A 20636-nucleotide genomic window follows, 5' to 3' on the forward strand; every position below is an offset into this window, starting at 1 on the left:
GAGCGGGGGGGAGGAGCTGGAGGGGGCGCGGCTTCCTCCCCGTCGCTCCCGGGAGTCGGGCCTCCTTCTCCGCCTGGCCCAGGGCTGGCGGCCGGCGGGGGTCGCGGCGGCGGGGGCGCTGGCGGGCCGCGGGTGACTGGGGCCTGGCCGCGGCTCTGGGTGTTAGGAGACAAGATGGCGGCGGTGCTCAGGAGCCCGGTCTCCTCCTCTCCGCCGTCCTCCGCCCCGCCGCTCGCCGCCTCCTCCTCCCGGGTCTCCTCCTCCTCTTTCGCTGCCTCCTCCTCCTCCTGCAGCAGCACCAGCGACCGCCGAGGCGCCGGCTCGCCCTCCCGGAGCTCCGGAGGGGGATAGACGGGGCAGCTGCAGGCTCCGGCGACCGAGGCCGAGCTGGGGCCGGGGCGGGGACGACGACGGCGGCGGCGGCGGCGGCGGCGGCGCCGGGTGGGGATGGGGTCGCAGACGCTGCAGATCCTCCGACAGGGGGTGTGGGCCGCTCTCAGCGGGGGCTGGTACTACGACCCGCACCAGGCCACCTTCGTGAACGCGCTGCACCTCTACCTGTGGCTGTTTCTGCTGGGCCTGCCCTTCACCCTCTACATGGTGAGTGTGGGGGCGGGGAGCGGGTGGCTCCTTCCCCGCGGGCCGGCGGGGCGGCGCTGGGGTCGCGCCCTCTTCCTCTTTTTCCCGGGGCTCTCGTCCCCCCGGGGCCGCCGCCCGCTCGGCGTGAGCACCCCCGCGCGCCCACCTCCCTTCGGGGAGTGCTCCCCACTCCTCTCTTCGGGGTTTCCCGGGTTTCGGCGAGGAAACAAGCAACGAGCCCACCGCAGCCCGCTCCGGCCGCCCCCGCCCGCTCGCTGGGAAGCGGCAGCGTCCTAGGCTCCTCCTCGGGGGGTCCCTCACGCGGCCACCCGGCTAGGCCGTCCCCGCCGGGGCCCCCCGCCCGTGGGGCTGTGTGGCAGGCGCCGAGCGCTCTGCGCCTTTAGGGGACGCTGCATCTATCCTTGGCACGCTGGGTCCCGGGGGCGCCCAGCACTGCCCGCCCCTGCGGCGACCCTCGCCCCGGGCTCCCCGGACTCCCCGGAGAGGCCACCCGCTGCCTCGCCACTAATCCGCGTGCAGAGCTCCGGGAGCGCGGGGGACCGTGCGGCTCTGCTTTGAGTGTGTGTGTGGTGGGGTCGTCCGGGCTGGTTCTTGGTTCTGGGTGGTGGTGGAAAACCCGACTTGGAACCTTCCTGCTTCTACAAAACCGTTGTGCTTCGTTCCCAGCGGTTCTTTTTTTGTTCAGTCCCGTGTCGGATGGCCGTGGTGCTTCCTGGCCTCCCTGGGGGAGGGAACGGGGAGATACGGGGAATCTGGCTGGCATTTCAGCGGATTTGTTTGGGTTGGTTCAAGGCCTTTGGCGGATAGGAGTAGGGAGAGTACTGCCTGTTGCTGAATTCGGTGCGATCAGCTCCTCTGAATCATCTGTGTTTTTAAAGCGACATTGAAAGTTGTTGCAGTTTTTAAAGCATTTTAGCTTAGGTGGGGCGTTAGGGAAACTCGTGTGGACAGATATGATACTTAAAGCTTCATATAAAATTTTAAAGTAGTCGGAGGGGTGGAAAGGATCTGAACTTTTTATTTTAGGAGAATTCCTTTGAATATATTTCTGCTAACTTTGGGGTTCTTCGTGGAGCTAGACACAGGGTGTTGAGTTAGAAAATTCAGGAATACCACTATGAGAAGTGCAAAAGGTGAGGACACCCAATTCTTCCCTAAGTGAAGCTTAGTTTCACTAATTGGCAGGAAAAGTGTCTGCTTGGGGGAGGATGTGCTGCATTTCACATTCTCAAACAGATTCACATTTTTCATTGAAATTGTTTTGAAGGGACTTATTGTTTGAGGTTTTAAAAAAAGCCATTAAGAAATGCTGATGTCTTGTGGCTTATTTTATTAGGGGGACTTGTTCAGTCTTGTTGCATTCTGAAAATTTATCATGAAGTGTTATAATTTTCAATTAATTCTAGCCTAGGGAGTTCTATTTGCACTACTATACCTTCCAGGAATACGACATCATTAATGAACGGGTTAATTACTTTGGGTGTAAGAATTCTCAGGCTGTCACAAAACTTTCAAAACGGATTTCTTTTATGTCCAGAAGAATCGTAGATTTAAATCTGAAAATGATTTTTGAGAGGTAAGGATTAGTTGCTGGGTCCAATAACACTTGCAGTAAACTGTGTGGTCATGGTTAAGTCTCTTTGTGTAACTAGCAAATGTTACTCAAAGAATATTAGAGCAAATGGAAACCAATACATTGAGTTTACTTGCTTCATTTTGGGAGTTAAGTTAAACTGAATTCTCAAATATTTGAGTGTCTACTGTGTATTAGACACTTTCTGAGATTGCTTCTGACTTCTTTATCCTAATGGGAATCCCACGCTTCCCAAACCTTTTAAAAACTCTCATTGATTCTTTTCTTTCTCTTTCTTCACATACAGTTCATCAGCAAATGTTGTGGGCTCTATCTTCAAAACCTAACCAGACTCCAGCTGCTGCTGCTGCTGCTGCTCCTGCTCCTTCTCCTCCTCCTCCTCCTCCTCCTCCCCCCCCTCCTCCCCCTCCTCCTTCTCCTCCTCCTCCAACTCCTCCTCTAACTCCTCCGCCTCCACCTCCTTCTCCATCACCACCACTACCACCATCATCATCACTGCCATCATCATTCCCTTGGTTCGTCACCATTCTCTCTCCTGGATTATTGCAGTGCTCTAATGAGGCTCACTGCTTTTGTTCTTTATTCTCCACACAGAAGCCTCTGTGATTCTTTCAGATCATGTCATTCTTCTGCTCTCAGAGCCTGCCCTCTCATGTGTCTCTATCCTCAGAACCACACACACATTTGCCTTCTTACTCTTCTTGCCACACAAGAAGTATGTTCCCGCCTCAGCGCCTTTGTGCTTGCTTTTCCCTCTGTCTGGATTACTCCTCTCTTCCAGATTACCTGTGTGGCTGCTCCACTTATTGCAGGTTCTCATATACGTGAGGCTTTCTCTATGTAAAATAGCAACTTCCCCAGCTCTCACAACACTTAGTAACCCACCTACCCCCTTTTAAAATAGTATGGCATTTATTCCTAACTGATATCTATTTATTTGTTTTTATGTCTGTCTTATCTTATTCGAGTATAAACTCTGAGAGGGCAGGAACTTGGTTTTGTTCACTGCTGTATTCTTAGGACCTAGATTACTGTAAAGCACATGGTAGTACTCAGATGAATGAATGAGAATTGGACGAGACACAGCTTCTGCTTTCAGGGAACTTAAAATTCTAGCCCCCGGGGGTAACGAGTTGTTACAAGCTTTAGAACTGTTAGGAAAGGGTAAGTAAAGAGGACCCTGATCTTGTAGTCGAGGGATGAATCCTAGACCAGGGGTGGTCAGCACAGAGGTTTCATAAACATTTTAGGAAACACACTAGTAGCACAGTATTAAGGTAGATAGATAGTTTGAAGTATATACCTAAAATAAAGCAAAATCCAACATTTTGTGTTAAAATCTCAGACAGCCATAGGTTACTATTTGCATGCTCTTACAATAACTGTAAGTGATAATGACTATTTTAAAAGTATATGTATAGGTTCTTTAACCTCGTGTCCTCACAAGGTTTTGCTGTTAGTGGGCGGATTGTGAGCTGGGGTCTACACAGAGCTTTCTGAAGCCAAAGTCACTGTCCAGGCTCCCTTTTATTTATATCCCCCAAAAGTGCCTAAATCTGTGGAGAGATTGTACAGTGAGTTAGGAAACAGTCCAGGACTTTTTGTATATGATTCAAACACTTACGCTGTCTATTTAGGAGCGTTTGTGGATGAGTAGTGGAATATATAGTTTCTGCAGTTAAAAAACTTTTTATTTTATTTTTATTTATTTATTTATTTTTTTAAAGATGAGGTTTCACCATGATTGCCAGGCTGGTCTTGAACTCCTGACCTCAGGTGATCCACCCACCTCAGCCTCCCAAAGTGCTAGGATTACAGGCGTAAGCCACCACGCCTGGCCTAAGAAACTTTCAAGTAGTGAAAATGAAGAAATAATTTTTGCTTAATTCAGATTGTCCTGTTTCCCTTAAGGTACTCATTCTTTTTTTTTTTTGAGACAGAGTCTTGCTCTGTCGCTAGGTGCCAGGCTAGAGTGCAGTAGCGTGATCGCGGCTCACTGCAACCTCTACCTCCCTGGTTCAAGCAATTCTCCTGCCTCAGCCTCCCAAATAGCTGGGACTACAGACTCTAAGTACCACGCCCAGCTAATTTTTGTATTTTAGTAGAGATGGGGTTTCACCATGTTGGCCAGGATGGTCTCGATCTCTTGACCTTGTGATCCGCCCGCCTCAGCCTCCCAAAGTGCTGGAATTACAGGCATGAGCCACTGCACCCTGCCTCATTCTTTTTTTAATCCAGTTACAATTATTTTTGTACGTGTCACAGATGATGAGCTTTTTGGGGATGTGTGGCATTTTTGTATGGTGGAAAGCAGATTGGAATTAGTGTCTTGATTTTTGAATCTTAGCTTTGTTATTGATTGTGTGTACTTTGGACAAGACTCCACCTTTCTGAACCTTGATGTACTGATTTGTAAGATATTTCATGGGTGTTTTGCAAGAAAATATTTGTAAAATAGAAGAAATTATTCACCTTCAGAATGGCCTTCAGTAAATGTCATTTGAAAAAATGGTTAATTAGAAGTGTTTCCTCTGTAATATTGTATGACTGGAGGAGCCTAAATAGCTCTGGGATTATTAAGTCAAATCATTTATATAACATATTGCTCAATATATTGCTTTCCTTTATAAAGTGGTATATCCCTCGGTGATGAAATAGAACATTAAAATTTATTACCTAAGTGGTTCCCAGACCCCAGTTGACATCAGAGTCACTTGACAATGTTAATGATGTGCAAACCCTTTCTTATTCAGTAGATCTAGAGTATGGCCTATTGATTTATATTTTATAAACACTCTAGGTAAGTTTAAATAACTTGGTCAATATTTCTAACTTCCAGCCCCTAACTTACATCCAGCTGCTACTCAGCATAACTCTTGGCTGTCTCACAGGCATCTCAGAGGTATCATGCCTAAATGCTTCTGAATTCCCCCCTAAACACTGCCACAAAACGTTTTTCCTCACTCTGTCATGTTAGTTAATGTTAGTCTTGTATTAGTTGCTTATCCCCGACCCCTCGCTTTTGAGCAAATCTTAACACTTTTTGCTCAAAGTAAAAGAGATAAATCTGTTTGTGTCATTCTTTTTTTTCTTTTTTTCTAAAAACCAGTCAAATTTAGCAGTAGAGGGTTGTATACCAACTTTAGTGACACTAATGTTAATAAGTTCTGATGGCCCACTACCATCAGACTAGCCATCATTCTTTTAAATATTCTTTAAAGATTTTCTTCTGCACTTAGAATAAAATCCAGCATCTTTACCAAGCGCTCACCAAAACTTACTCTGCCTTGTTTACAGTTAATGCAGTTTTCCCACTGTGCTGCAGTCATGCTGGCCTTCTTTCTGTTACTTTAGCCCACTGAGCTTTTTCCTCCTATGAGAACCTTTGCACATGTTGTGCCTTCTGAAAGGGTACTCTTCCCTCTTGCTCTTTGCGAGGCTGGTTGCTACTTAATTTTGAGGACTGGACTTCAGTATTATCTCCTCACAGAGGCCGAGCCTGATAACCATAAATAGGTTCCCTCTCTTTTTTCATCATTCCATCCCATAACTTTCTTCCATAGCACTTACCACAAACATATATATATGTATTAGTTTTTGTTTACTTGTTTGCCCTCTCTAACACCCTCCACTGCCATACCTTGTGAGTTCCATGAGGGCAGAGGCCAAGTCTGATGTACTCAGCAGTGTATATCAAGTGTCTGCATTACTGTTTGGCTCATATTAGGCTCTGAATAAGTACTTGTTGAATGAATTTTTTATTATACATGTGAAGCTCTTTTAGATTTGTCAACTGATATAGAACAACTGGAGGTGGAGGGAGTATTGTGGTAGGCTGTATTATATGGTAGAGCTACTTACTTAGGGGTTAGGTTCAGTGTCAGTCTCTAAGACAAAAATCAAATATAAAATTACTGAAAAATAGAAAATGACCCTTGAAAAACACTTAAATCACTACAAGTGCAGCACATATGGCTTTTTGTGCATGCAGCTGTGCAGTTATACATACATACATGATATGTACAGTATTATATACCATTTAAATCTGTGGAGAGATTATATTCAGACTAAATCATGAACTAAATTTATAAAGGTTTCAACTTTTTCTTCCTGGTTGTCTTGTTTTCTGTAACTGATCTTTATCATCTTTAGAATGATACATCTTTTGTTATCTTTATCATCTTTAGAATGATACATTTTTTATTAGTGAGGATTACTCTAAAGCCCTCAGGTCATTTTCTTCCCCCCAATTTAAAAGTATTTAAAGATCATTTTAAACAAGATTTAGTAAAGATGACTAAAACAGGAATTTTCATATTTTAAAATTTATATTTCTCTAAAAGCTTAAATCAAGCTAGAAAAGTTACGGTACTATAAATTAGCCATTGTACATATGATTTTTAAGTATTAGAGTATTTTATACATCTTAGGAAAAGCTTAATGAGTAGTGGATGGCCTGTTTAGATCTATAGCTTGTGCCTTTTACCAGTATTTTCAATATTTAGGATCAAGGTGAATCTAACTTTTTCCATAATTCATCATGGCACAGATAATAGCTCTTATCTATCATATTACCTATGATAAATTAAGAGTACGCTATCCAAAGATAGTTAACAAAGAAAACCATATACTACATGTTTTCCCTTATAAGTGGGAGTTAAACCTGTGGGTGCCCACAGACACAAAGAAGGCACCAATAAATACTGGGGATTCTAAAAGTGAATAGGGAGCAAGGGCTCAAAAACTGTTGTCTACTGTGTTCACTACTTGGGTGACAGTATCATTAGAAGCCAAACCTCAACATCACTTAATGTGCCTATGTGACAAACCTGCACATGTACCTGCTGAATCTCAAAGAAAAAAGACAAATGAGGTCTCCAAGAAAGCAGCCATATTTGTCACTTTGTAGAAACGTGTATTAATTTACAAAAAAAAGAAAAAGCAGTTGATTTCTAAAATGTTCTACTGTCTTTTGTTACATAAAGGTGGAGTGTTTTCTGCCACTAGAAAATTACTCCAAATCATTTGGTAATTGGAAAACTAGGAAAGTATCTATTTTTTTTTCTAGCCTTTGAATACACAGATTCAATTAGGTAGTTTGCTTTCTCTAACTGACCTTACTGAGGGTTACATTTTTTAACATTTTATTAAAGAATTTTCAAACATATAGGAAAGTTGAGAAAACTGTACCCACCACCTGGATTCTGTGTTTTTAAATATTATGTCTCCATCTGTTTTATCCCTCTATCTGTCCATCCGTTTTTAGGGAGATGCATGTAAGGTAAGGTACACATCTATATGAATCACCCTTAAACTCTTGCAGGTGCATTGTCAGGTAGAGTTCTAAAGGCATGGATCTTCAGCGAATCATTTAATAAGTTTTGATAAATGCACACATCTGTGTAGTGAAACTCAGCATGTGTAGACTATCAGCATCACTCCAGATAGTTTCTGCTTGCCCTTGTGAGTCAGTCCTCATCCTTGTTCTGACTTTTTTTCATTATATATTAGTTTTTCCTATTCTAGAGTTTCAGGGAAGTGGAATCATGTAGCGTATGCTTTGTGTAAATTGCCTTCACTCAGCATAATGTGGCTGAGATTAATCCATGGTGTTGTATCAGTAGCTTTGTTCCTTTTTATTGCTGAGTAATATTCCTTTGTATGCCTATACTACAGTTTGCACACCTTTATCCATTCTTGTTTAGATAAGCAGCTAGACTTTTCCCAGTTTTTGGCTAGTATATATAAAGATGTCAACATGAGGATAGATTTTATCAGAACTCAAAGGCATTGGAAAACTACTGAATCTCAAAACCCTTTTCTCTTTCCAAATAAGACCATGTTTTAATGAAAAATCTTTTTGTTCAACTGTTCTGGTTTATTTGTCTACATCAGAAATTTATAGATAAGTAAAAAGAAAATAAAACTATTGGTAATTCCATCACCCCTGTCTGTAGAACATTTTCGTAACCAAAAATATATTTGGAGCTTTAAATACTTCTTTGCTTACAAAAATGGGCTTGTAGAATTCATACTGTTTACAAGTCTCCTATTTTCACTTTAAATTGTTAATGTTTCCATGGGGGCGGGGGAAATGGCTTTAATAGATCATAGTAGGGATGTGTTACAGTTTAATCATTTCCCTCTTACTGGTTATGTAAGTCATTTCCAGGTTTTAGCTATTTAGAAAATAGTAGGGTGACTATTCTTGTAGTTTAATCTTCGTACTAGTATTTTGTATAAATTCCTAAAAATAGACTTGTTGGATTAAAGAGTATGCATATGTTCTTTGATAAATGCTCATTTTACAAATATTGAGTGAATCTTTATGTTGAGAGAGAATATAAATGAGAGAATGAGAAATTGCTAGGTAACTCGGGTTCCTAAGAACACAAAATAGGATTGTGGTCTGGAAAGCACATTTGGTAAAGGATTAACCTTAGAGGAGGATGGAAGGAGGCCAGGATGAATGCTCATGGAGGAAGGGATAAACAGTTCATGGTAAAAGTTGCGGTTCGTCTTTTATGATTTAGGTAATCTCCTTAAAGGACAAAGTGAGTGAAGTAGGAGGTGAGGAGGATATTTAAGGTTTGAGAAAGATCCCCCAAATGTGACATGCTGTTCTTACTTTTGGTGAGTGGGAAAGTTAACTATCGAGGAATGGTGGGATTGTTGAACAATTTTGGAGGTATCTTTGAGATTGGAAAACATTAGTTCAGAGAGTCAAAGAGGAATGTTCAGGAGAGAAATTTGGGGTAAAAGTTACTTGGAAGTTATCAGCATATAGATAAGATCTTCTGGGAAGAAAGTATAACTCATTAAAAAAAATGGCCTTGGAGAGAATTCAAAGGCCTAAACAGCATTTAGAAATCAGCAAAGGAGAAAGAGTTGTAAAATGAAGATGAAAATGAAAAAAGAGCCAGGGAATGAGTGTTCAGGCATACCTTGGAGATATCGCAAGTTTGGTTCCAGTTCACTATAATAATGCGAATATTGCAATAAAATGAGTCACAAATTTTGTGGTTTTCCAGTGCATATAAAAATTATAGTTACACTATGCTATAGAAAGTGTGTGGTACCATTGTGTCTAAAAAGCAAGGTATAAACCTTAATTTAAAAATACATTATTGCTTAAAAATATGCTGAAGATCATCTAAACCTTCAGTGAGTTGTCATCTTTTTGCCGGTGAAGGGTCTTGCCTATGTATTGCTGACTGATGGAGGTAACTGTTGAAGGTTGCAGTGGTTGTGGCAATTTCTTAAAATAAGACAACAGTGAAGTTTGCTACATCAATTGACTCTTCTTTTCATGAAAGATTTCTCTTTACATGTAATGCTTCTTGATAGCATTTTACCCACAGTAAAACTTCTTTCAAAATTGGAGTCAACCCTCTCAATTCCTGTTACTGCTTTATCAGCTAAGTTGATGTAATATTCTAGATCTTTTATTGTCATTTCAACAGTGTTCACAGTATCTTCACTAGGAGCAAATTGCATTTCAGGAAATCACTTTCTCTGCTTACCCGTAAGAAGCAACTCCTCATCCGTTCCAGTTGTATCATGAGATTACAGCAATTCAGTCACATCTTTAGGCTCTGCTTCCAATTCTAGTTCTCTTTATATTTTCACCACATCTGTGGGACTTCCTCCACTGAAGTCTTAAAAGTCATCCATGAGGGTTGGAATAAACTTCTTCCAGACACCTTGTCAGTGTTGGTATTTTGACCTCCCAGGAATCATAAATGTTCTTAATGGCATGTAGAATGGTGAGTCCTTTCCAGAAGGTTCTTAATTTACTTCATCCAGATCCATCAGAGTAATCACTCTCTGACAGCTATAGCTTTATGAAATGTATTTTTTAAATACTAAGACTTGATAGTCAAAATTATTCCTTGATCTGTGGGGCTGGAGAATGGTTGTGTTAGCAGGCATGAAAACAACATTAATTTTCTTATATATCTCCATGAGAGCTCTTGGGTAACTAGGTACCTTGTCAAGGAGCCATAGTATTTTGAAAGGAATCTTTTTTCAGACCAGTAGGTCTCTTGGGGTTAAAATATTCAGTAAGCCATGCTGTAAACAGATGTGCTGTTTTCTGGACTTTATTGTTCCGTGTATAGAACACAGACAGAGTCAATTTGGAATATCTTAAGGGTCTTGGATTTTTGGAATGGCCAATGAGCACTGACTTTAACTTACGGTCACCAGTTGCATTAGACCCTAACAGAAGAGTCAGCCTGTCCTTTGAAGCTTTAAAGCCAGATACTGACTTCTCTTCTCTAGCTATGAAAGTCCTAGATGGCATCTTCTTCCAGAAGGCTGTTTTATCTACACCAAAAATCTGTTGTCTGGTGTAGCCACCTTCATCAGTGATCTTAGCTAGATCTTCTGGATAACTTGCTGCAGCTTCTACATCAGCACTTGCTGCCTCACATAAACTTTTATGTTATGGCGACAGTTTTTGTTAACCTCATGAACCAACTTCTAGTGTCAAACTTTTCTTCTTCAGCTTCCTCACCTCTTAGCCTTCGTAGAATTTAAGAGAGTTAGGGCTTTGCTGTGGATTAGGCCTTTGGAGTAAGGGAATGTTGTGGCTGGTTTGATCTTCTAGTCAGACCACTCAAACTTTCTCCGTATCAGCAGCAAAGCTGTTTTGCTTTGTTATTTATTTGTGTGTTCACTAGAGTAGAACTTGTAAACTTCTTCAAGAACTTTTCCTTTGCATTCAGAACTTGACTGTTTGGTGCACAAGGCTTAGCTTTCTACCTGTCTTGGCTTTTGATGTGCCTTTCTCAGTAAGTTTAATCATTTCCACCTTTTGATTTAAAATGAGAGACATGTGACTTCCTTTCACCTGAACACTCTTTACCATCGTCTGTAGGCAAGGTTGATGGTTCCTCCATCAACAAATCTTTGATTTCACTATTTTATTTTAGAATTTATACTATTTTCATTCTAAAATAAAATAGTAAAATCAAAGATTACTGTTTACAGATCACCATAACAGATATAATGAAAAAGTATGAAATACTGAGAGTTACCAGAATGTGATGCAGAGACAAAGTGAGCACATGCTGTTGGAAAAATGTTGCCGATAGAGACGTGCTCCACAGAGTTGTCACAACTTTCCAATTTGTACAAAATGCAGTATCTGTGAAGCACCATAAAGCAAAGCACAACAAAATAAGATCTGCCTGCATTTTGCAAAGAGGAGAATGGTTAAAAATGCCAAATAGCCTTCTAGGAAGGTAATGCTAATTTGTATCTCTGACAACAGTAGTCAGAGTACTTGTTTTCCTACTTTCACGTAACACTTTTCCAAAACAGGGTGTTATTGTTGTCAATTTCTTATTTAATGTAGTGTTCGTTTGTTCGTAGTTTTTTTTTTTTTTGAGACAAAGTCTTGTTCATTGCCCAGACTGGAGTACAGTGGTGTCATCTTAACTCCCTTCAGCTTCAAACTCCTAGGCTCAGTGGATCCTCCTGTCTTAGCTTCCTGCATAGCTGGGACTACAGGCATGTGCCACCATACCCAGCTATGTTTTTTAAATTTTTTGTTGTGGCTGGGGGTCTTGGTATGTTGCCCAGGCTGGTCTCAAACTCCTGGCCTTAAGTGATCATTCTGCCTCAGCCTCCAGAGTCACTGGGATTACAGGCATGAGCCACTGCACCCGATTCAGTGGACTATTTGATAAAACATTCAGTAATAAGTATCAGTAATATTTTGTCCTTGACAGTAGACTAAATTTTTCTTAAAGTATTTTTAAAATTTCAACTTTTTTAGTCCAAATTAAGGATGTTTACTTCACTAACATATATTGCATAAGAAATTTGATCTGATTTTTCCTATTCTTTGTAATTAATTTTCACAGCAAGCAACTGACAAGCAGAAATGTTTCTTTGAGAGAGACTGAGTGCCTCCTTCTGTTACTTAATCTGAGTTAAATCAAATGATTTTCCTGTGTCTCTGAGGAAAGCTGGAGGGGGTAAGAAGTTTTTGGCAGGTGAGTTGAGAGTAGTAACGCTAGAATAGCACAGACTAATTATATGGAAAAGAGAAGATTACAAAGAATATTCTATAGAGTTGATTGCTGTTGACTTCTTTAGCATATAGATGAATTTTACTAAATCACAGTGAAATAAGTAGCTACCGATTCTGGTTCCTCTGGCTTCTCTGCTTGTCTCCCCCAAATAGTAGATGCTTTATTTGGTAGAATTGTCAAACAGTTCTGAGTTCTACTTTTATCATTGGAACCTGAGCAGTTGCATCTTTTATAACTTGCACTGTCAGGGCTAGTTGCTTTGTGTTACAAGAAAGAAAAGAAAACCTAGATAAAAGCAAGTCATTTCCTTTGAGGTTTTAAGGGGGAAAAAAGTTGCATTCTAAAGAGCTTTGAACAAGCCAGATAGAACCCTGAGCGCCAACTGCCCTGAGAACAGGCAGGAAGATTAGTCACAAATTTGAGAAGCTTGAATCACTTATCTGGATGTTTTCCTTTTCCTACTCCTCCTCCTTGTTTGAGTGTTGTCTGGACATATACTCAATGGATCTGATTATCTCAGTTGTGATCTTTAAAACTTTACATTTTGTTATAATTTTAGATTTATATGCAAGTTGCAAAGGCAATAGAGTTCCTGTTTACTATTTTACCCTTCACCCAGTGTCCTCTAATATTAAAATGTTACATAATCATGGTTTCAAAAAAAATCAGAACTTAACATTAGTGCAGTACTATTAATGGACTATAGACTTTATTTGGATTTCATAGGTTGTACTTTTTCTGTTTCAAGATCCAATCCAGGATACTGTGTTGCATCTATTCTCATCTTTACTATGGTTTTCTTCTTTTCCCTAAACAGGCTGTGATTTTGTTCATTGAGGATTTATACAATGTATAACAATTTGTCAGCTGTATCTTATGAGAAGAATTAGTAAAAGGTTTTACATCTGTGGTAGATACATTTTAGATGGACAAAAGAGGGAGAGTATTCTGAATATTTTTGAATAACCTTATATAGGTTAAGCATTAACCTATATTAGGCTATTTTTAAACTGAGGTATTTCACATATGACAAATTTCATAAAATGAAGTAATTCTAAGATGAAAGAGACTAGACCTCATTTGTAGCAGTATGGACACCTGTCTCTTGGCTCCCTGTATAATGCTGTTTTTCCTAATTTATATATTGAGGCTATGAGACAAGTACACAGCCATATTGTAAGGTAGAATATGACTAATCCCTTATGTGTCATTAAGTGCTCAGGAATTGGAAGGAGGATGTAATTATTTCCTAGAATGCTTTATGCAGAGTATATTCATACATTCAGAACCTTTACTGTGTGCCGGGCATTGTGGTAGGCCTTATGGTGGAACCTTTATGAGGTTGTTTGTGCTGGAATAGCATTTCCATAATTTTCCCACTGGGCAAATGAATCTTTGTTCTAGGGAAAAGATTGTTAGAAGAATGGGATGTAGTGTTTTGCTCTGCTATCAAGTATTTTATTCTAATTTATTTAACACATTAAGGGTTTCTCAGTGAGTTATTTTTTAACTTCTGAGAATATTACTTATATCATCATTCCTGGTATGTATCTGGAATGGGTAAAAGAAAGGATGTGAAAACAATTCAGAAAACCTAAATAAACCAATTTCATTTTCACTCAGCAGCATTTTATTTATGCCATGAATATACATTACACATAATTTCCACAAGCATCACAGACCCTCATGACCCTTATGACAAAACTGAAATGAACTTGGATGGGGAATAAAGAGGAATTTTGGTTTGTGGCATTTTAGTAATGAAATCCTGAATTTCATCTATATTTGATTTATAAATCAAGTGATCCTACCATCTTAGCCTCCTGCGTAGCTAGAACTACAGGTGTGCCAACATGCCTGGCTAATTTTTGAATTTTTGTAGAGACAAGATCTGCCTATGTTGCCCTGGCTGCTAAAGATATTTTTAAAGTGAGAATAAAGATAGCTAATCTTAACAAAATATGCTTTATTATAAACAAAACTTATTTTAGTCCCTTAATGTCACAGGAATATTGAAGAATACCAGGATATGTTATTGAAAAATACACTTAAAATACTTAAAAATATACTTGAAGTAATCTTTTTTTCAATTTCTGGATGTGACGATTTTCAAATGTACAAGAAAATAGAATGTTCCACCTAGATTCCACTATTATGAACCTTTTTGAAAAAACACATTTGTTTCAACTATATACAGATGTATGTTATTTATCTGTACATACTCTGTCTCTCCCACACACATATCTTGACTCAATTGACAGTATGTTACAAACATTATGACACATCACCCCTAAATGCTTCAGGCAATATTTATAATTTGTCTTTTGGTACATTTGGAGCAGGAGTTGTTTTTTGAAACACACTTTGGAATAGGTGATTCTGATGGCTATTCCAAGTTAACGGTCACTGTACTGGGAGGTCTGTTTTTTGTGAATACCTGAAAATACCTTTTTTCCTACTTAGTTAGATTCTGGTTTAACTTGTCTCCTTTTTTCAGCAGTGAAGCAATTGCTGAGTAACTTGATTCTTGGAATAATGTATACTATTATGATAATAGTACAACTTATATAGTGCTTTTTACCAGTATAGTATATTTCTTGGGCATTTCACCTGTAAGTTAAAAATCCTTGTTAGGTTTTGTTAGTGGTAGAAATTGTTCCAGACAGTAGTCAAGTATATATACTTCAAAATTAAAGTCCCCTACTCTGTATCCTTCACTCCTCAGAGATAATGGTTGTTAACCTCTTGGTAGTGTATATATACAAACATATATTTATATACGTATGTACTCAGAATAGCCATTGGGATTGTATTGTGTTGCAGGTTCCACTGAAGTACATGTAACTCTTCATTTTTTGAACCATTTGTAGAGTAACCAATTGTGTAAATGTATTATAACTTATTAGTTCCCTAGTGGGGACATTTAGGATGTTACTTAAATTTTTTTTTTTTGCTAGTACAAACAATGCCGTGGCAATACATTAGTGACATAAGACTTGTGGGATTTGTAGCATTCGTTTCTAAAAATTACTGTGTCAAAGGGTATGCACATTTAAAATCAAACTAGATGTTGCCAAATAATAGCTCAAAAAAATCTGCCAATTTATATTCTCTCCAATATGTGAAAGGATCTGTTTCTTTTTGTTTGTACCAACATTGGTTATTATGAATCTTTCTCAATGCGATAGTGTAAAATGGCATCTTGTTTTAATCTATGTTTCCTTAATCATGAATTCTTTCAGTATCTTTTCATATGCCTAGTAGACATACACACATCTGTATATATATCTTTCTTCTTTTAACTGCCTTTTGTATATTTTGTCTTTTTTTAAACGTGTTTTTCTAAGTGATTTATGAGAGTTCTTTGTATATATAAAGATTAGTTATTTGTGGTTTGTTAAAGATTTCCCTATTTGTCTTTTAATTTTATGATAGTTTTTTGAGTATATAACCTTAAAATACATAGTATTCACATTTACCAGTTTTTTCCCATGCTATAAAATTCTTCCCTATTAAAGTTTTGTAAGAAAATTTCATGTTTTTGTCTAATACCTATTAAAGATTGTTTTAAACAAAATTCATGTTTACTTCCAATACTTTTAAAATATAGTAATACATTTGCATGATTAAAAAACAGCAAAACTTCAAAAGATGGGGAAAGGTTGCCCTTCTCTACCTGCCCATGATCCTCCTTTTGTCCACTTGTGTACCACCTCCCACAATAAACCACTATGAACAGTTTTTTGTGAATCCCACTATAGCATAAAGATGAAAATTCAGATATATCTGTCTCTCTCCCCTACCACACTAGTGTATATACTGCTTCCCCCACCCCCAACTTAATATACCTTAAAACATCAGCCTGTTGGTAGCTAAGGGCTTCTTGAGTTATTTTAATACTGAATAGTGTTCCATTGCCTTGATGTATTATTTAACCTGTCGCCAGCTGACACACTTTTTTTAACAGCCTTTTGATAACACAAAACATGCTGCAGTAAATAATTTGCATAAAGTCATTTCACATGTGTCCAGGTCCATTATTAAGATAAATTCCTATAAATAGTATTGCTCTGTCAAAGGGTTAATGCTTTTTCAGTTTTGAAAAATACTACCTAGTGCTGTGGCTCATGCTTGTAATCCCATCACTTCGGGAGGCCGACGCAGGCGGATTGCTTGAGTCCAGGTGTTCGAGACTAGCCTGGGCACTATGGGGAAATCCTGTCTCTAAATAAAATTACCTGGGCATGTTGGTATGTGCCTGTAGTCCCAGCTATGTGGGAGGCTGAGATGGTAGGATCGACTTGAGCCTGGGAGGTCAAGACTACGGTGAGCCGAGATTGTGCCACTGCACTCCAGCCTGGGTGACAGAGTGTCTCAAAAACAAACAAAAACTATCAAATTGCCCTCCAGATATTTAAAAATAAGCCTTATTTTAGAGTGCATAGAAAAATCTCAAAGATAGTACAGAGAGATCCCATGTACATTACATCCAGTTTTTCTTGTTAACATCTTAGATTATTACTGTGGTGTATTTGTCACAACCAGTGAGCCAATACTGATATATCATTAACTTAAAGCCATACTTTATTCAGATTTCTTTGGTTTTCACTTAATATCCTTTTTCTGTTAGGTTGCAGCTAAAACCATTGATTTTAGTTTATTAATTTTGAACTAGTCACCTTATATAACTAGCTTATTCCTTTTCATTTTTTATTTTTTAGGCACTGGGTCTAATTCTCTCACCCAGGCTGGAGTGCAGTGGCGTGATCATGGTTCACCACAGCCTGTACTTCCCCAGGCTCATGTGACCCTCCCACCTCAACCTCCTGAGTAGCTGGGCTGTGGGCACACACCACCATACCTGGATAATTTTTGTATTTTTTGTAAAGACAGGGTTTTGCTATGTTGCCCAGGCTGGTCTTGAGCCCCTGGGCTCAAGCAGTCCACCTACGTCAGCCTCCCAAACTGCTTGCTGGGATTACAGGCGTGAGCCACTGCACCTGGCCTGAACTAGCTTATTCTTACATTGTTCTGTTGATTTTTTTAAAGAGATTTTCAGATATGCAATTATATTTGTAAATAGCAGTTTTCACTTATTTGTGCTTTTTTATCTTTTTTTTTTTTTTTTTTAAATTGAGACAGAGTCTCACTCTGTTGCCCAGGCAGGAGTGCAGTGGTGCAATCTCAGCTCACTGCAACCTGTGCCTCCCAGCTTCAAGTGATTCTCCTGCCTCAGCCTCCTGAGTAGCTAGGATTACAGGCATGTGCCACAATGCCCAGCTAATTTTTGTATTTTTAGTAGAAATGAGGTTTTGTCATGTTGACCAGGCTGTTCTTGAACTCCTGACCTCAAGTGATCTGTCTGCGGCCTCTCAAAGGGCTGGGGTTACAAGTGTGAGCCACCAAGCCCAGCCTGCTTTTTTATCTTATGTAATTGCTCTGCATGGTACTTTTACATCTTTACGTCTGTATTAAATAATGTTGAAAACGTTGACAGCCTTGTCTAGTTCCTTACTTTAATGGAAATTCTAGTGTTTTACTGTCAAGCATACTGTTTTTGTTTGAAAAATAGATTCTTTTTTTCTTTCCCATTTTACAGAAAGATTTCTCTATCTAGTGACTTCTGATCATTCACTATCAGACATCTCTGTATTCTGAGGGCTCACAAATCTCACCTATCTCATCTTTTTTTTTTTTTTTTTTTAATGTAGCTCATCTTTGCTCTGAACTGTATCTGCTCAGGTCTTTTTATTTGCTTGTCTTAATCTTGTCACTATACTGTTTAAACATTATTAATATATCAAATATTTATCGTGCTGTCATATACCCATGCACCATATGCTTTCAAATGTTCTTATTTAATCCTCTTCATAGACTTGTAAGATGAGGCTGTTAATCTCCTTTTACAGATGAGGAAACAGAGGCTCCTGGAGGTTAAATCACCGGCTTACGTTTACACAGATTGCCCTGCTGTTTTTTCCCTTTGACCTCAGGACTACTGCCGTAGTCATTCCATCACCCTCCACCATCATACAAATGCTTCTTTCTGATTAGTCTGCATTTGAAAGCCTACCTGTGATTGATTTGAGATGAACTGAGCATCTCCTGATTGTTTTCTTTCTTTTGTTTTTTCTTTCTTTCTTTTTTTTTTTTTTTGAGATGGAATTTCACTCTTGTTACCCAGGCTGGAGTGAAATGGCGCGATCTCGGCTCATCGCAACCTCCGCCTCCTGGGTTCAGGCAATTCTCCTGCCTCAGCCTCCTGAGTAGCTGGGATTACAGGCACGCGCCACCATGCTCAGCTAATTTTTTGTATTTTAGTAGAGTTGGGGTTTCACCATGTTGACCAGGATGGTCTCGATCTCTTGACCTCGTGATCCACCCACCTCGGCCTCCCAAAGTGCTGGGATTACAGGCATGAGCCACTGTGCCCGGCTTTTGTTTTTTCTTATTTGTGTTTTCTCCTGATCATTTTCAATGTGTTCTGGATCCAAAACTCTCAGAGCTGTCCTTCCCATCTCAGTGTAATTATATCCTTAATCTTGGCTCTCCTTCTTGACCAACGTATTATGTGAATATAGTGGAAGCCCATTTAGTACAGTGTTCTCCCAGGGATTTAGTTATGGTTCTCACATATACTTAAAGTGAGATGATTTGTCTCACTGATCGTTTGGGGCCAGGGTTAGCCTTGTTCTATGGCATACATTATAAATGGATTTCATTAAACTTCCATGTGCTTTCATTTACTGGTCTAATGTGGGGTTCTTTACCTGCTTTGCTTATATCAGATACTCTCTTGCCATTGCTCCTGCTATCACACGTGCTCCTTCACTCTTGCTACAGAGATGTAGCATTTACAGTCTGTGTATATCCTGTCCATTCCAGTTCATTATGAATAAAATCTGTACTATAGTCCTTATGAATATGTAAATAGCAAGAGAAGCAATTGCTACCACTTAGCTGCATGTTTCAAGGAATGTAAACCTCTTTTGGGAGATTTTAACCTAGCCTTGAAACAGCAGTGCTGTGGGCTTCTAGTGGGTAGAAACCAAGGATGGTGTTAAACCTCCTACAGTGCACACGACAGTCCCCCACACCAAAAGATTGTCTGGCTTAAAGTGTCAACCGTGCCCACAGCGAGAAACATTGCCCCAGAGTTTACATTCTCAGTGGGTGTGGTGTTACCCTCAGGGGGACAAAAATTAGCTCTTGAGGGATGCATGTGTGGAAAAAAAAAATCTTACTCTTTTTACATATAAAGTACAGATGTGCATGCAGCACATACAAGTATGCAGTGTATCTGTGTTAAAATTTCACAGCATGATTAGGAAAAGAATGTCTAAAAAGGCTACTGAGGGGGACTAATTAAAAAAATGGGTGAGAAACCCTGCATTGGAGGGAGACAGTACAGTGTAGTGCTTAAAAACGCAGGCTATGGAGTCAGACTGGGTATCACTTCACTTTCTGCCATTTACCAGCTATGGGCATATGACTTCATAGCCTCGGTTTTCTCATCTTTAAAATTGAGATAACAGTACTCTTCTTCGAAGGATTGTTGCAGTATAACCCAGTGTATGTAGTATTTGGAAAGACACTAAATTTGTCATTTTCCTAAGCAGCTCAGAGAGATGATCATGTTTATTGCTGTATTATCATTCCTTAGAAAAATATCTGGGACTTAATAGGTGTTCAGTAAATTGTTGCATGAATGGATCAAGCTCCTTTTCTTTAAGTGTGTCTTACTTAGTTGCCTTTATGGTGGTAGGATACACTCTTCTACATTTTAAAATTTTTTTCTATTAGGCATCTTTCACATTTGCTTCATGTTAAACATAGTGTGTTAAACCTGCCTAATTGTAGTGCTTTCATTTAAAGGTAGAAATGTATTGTACAGCATGCAATACCATCATTCTGTTTGAAGCAAATTGAACTCAGGGCAAGTGTGATGGAAGTGATCTATGGGTTCTGGTAATGCTCTTATAAGAGCTAATATACTTTTTAAAGTTTATGTATCTTACTGATTTTCATTCTTTTTTTTTTTTAGACAGTGTCTCACTCTGTCACCTAGGCTAGAGTGCAGTGGTGCGATTTTGGCTCACTGCAACCTCTGCCTCCTAGGTTCAAGCAATTCTGCCTTAGCCTCTTGAGTAGTTGGGATTACAAGCATGCACCACCAAGTCTCACTAATTTTTGTATTTGTAATAGAGACAGGGTTTCACCACATTGACCAGGCTGGTCTCGAACTCCTGATCTCAAGTGATCTGCCCACCTTGGCCTTCCAGAGTGCTGGGATTACAGGCATGAGCCACCATGCCCAGCCTGATTTTCATTCTTGTGTTAGGAATTCAGCTTGCTGTTTATTCCACTAAATGTTAGTGAAACAGAAAATAATATAAGCC

General features: G+C 39.6%; 1 protein-coding gene across 2 annotated transcripts in view; it reads left to right on the forward strand.

The window, feature by feature from the left end:
* The first annotated feature begins 447 nt into the window (after positions 1 to 447).
* Positions 448 to 20636, forward strand: part of PCNX1 (pecanex 1) — a 208747-nt gene continuing 188558 nt past the window's right edge. For both annotated transcript variants that reach the window (XM_021675042.2, XM_021675043.2), the window contains exon 1: positions 448 to 600. In XM_021675042.2, the coding sequence (XP_021530717.2) occupies positions 448 to 600 (153 nt within the window). The remainder of the gene's footprint in view (positions 601 to 20636) is intronic.

The sequence above is a fragment of the Aotus nancymaae genome, unplaced genomic scaffold, assembly GCF_030222135.1.
Source record: "Aotus nancymaae isolate 86718 unplaced genomic scaffold, 86718_ANA_hifiasm-v0.15.2.pri h1tg000011l, whole genome shotgun sequence".
Lineage (NCBI taxonomy): Eukaryota > Metazoa > Chordata > Mammalia > Primates > Aotidae > Aotus > Aotus nancymaae.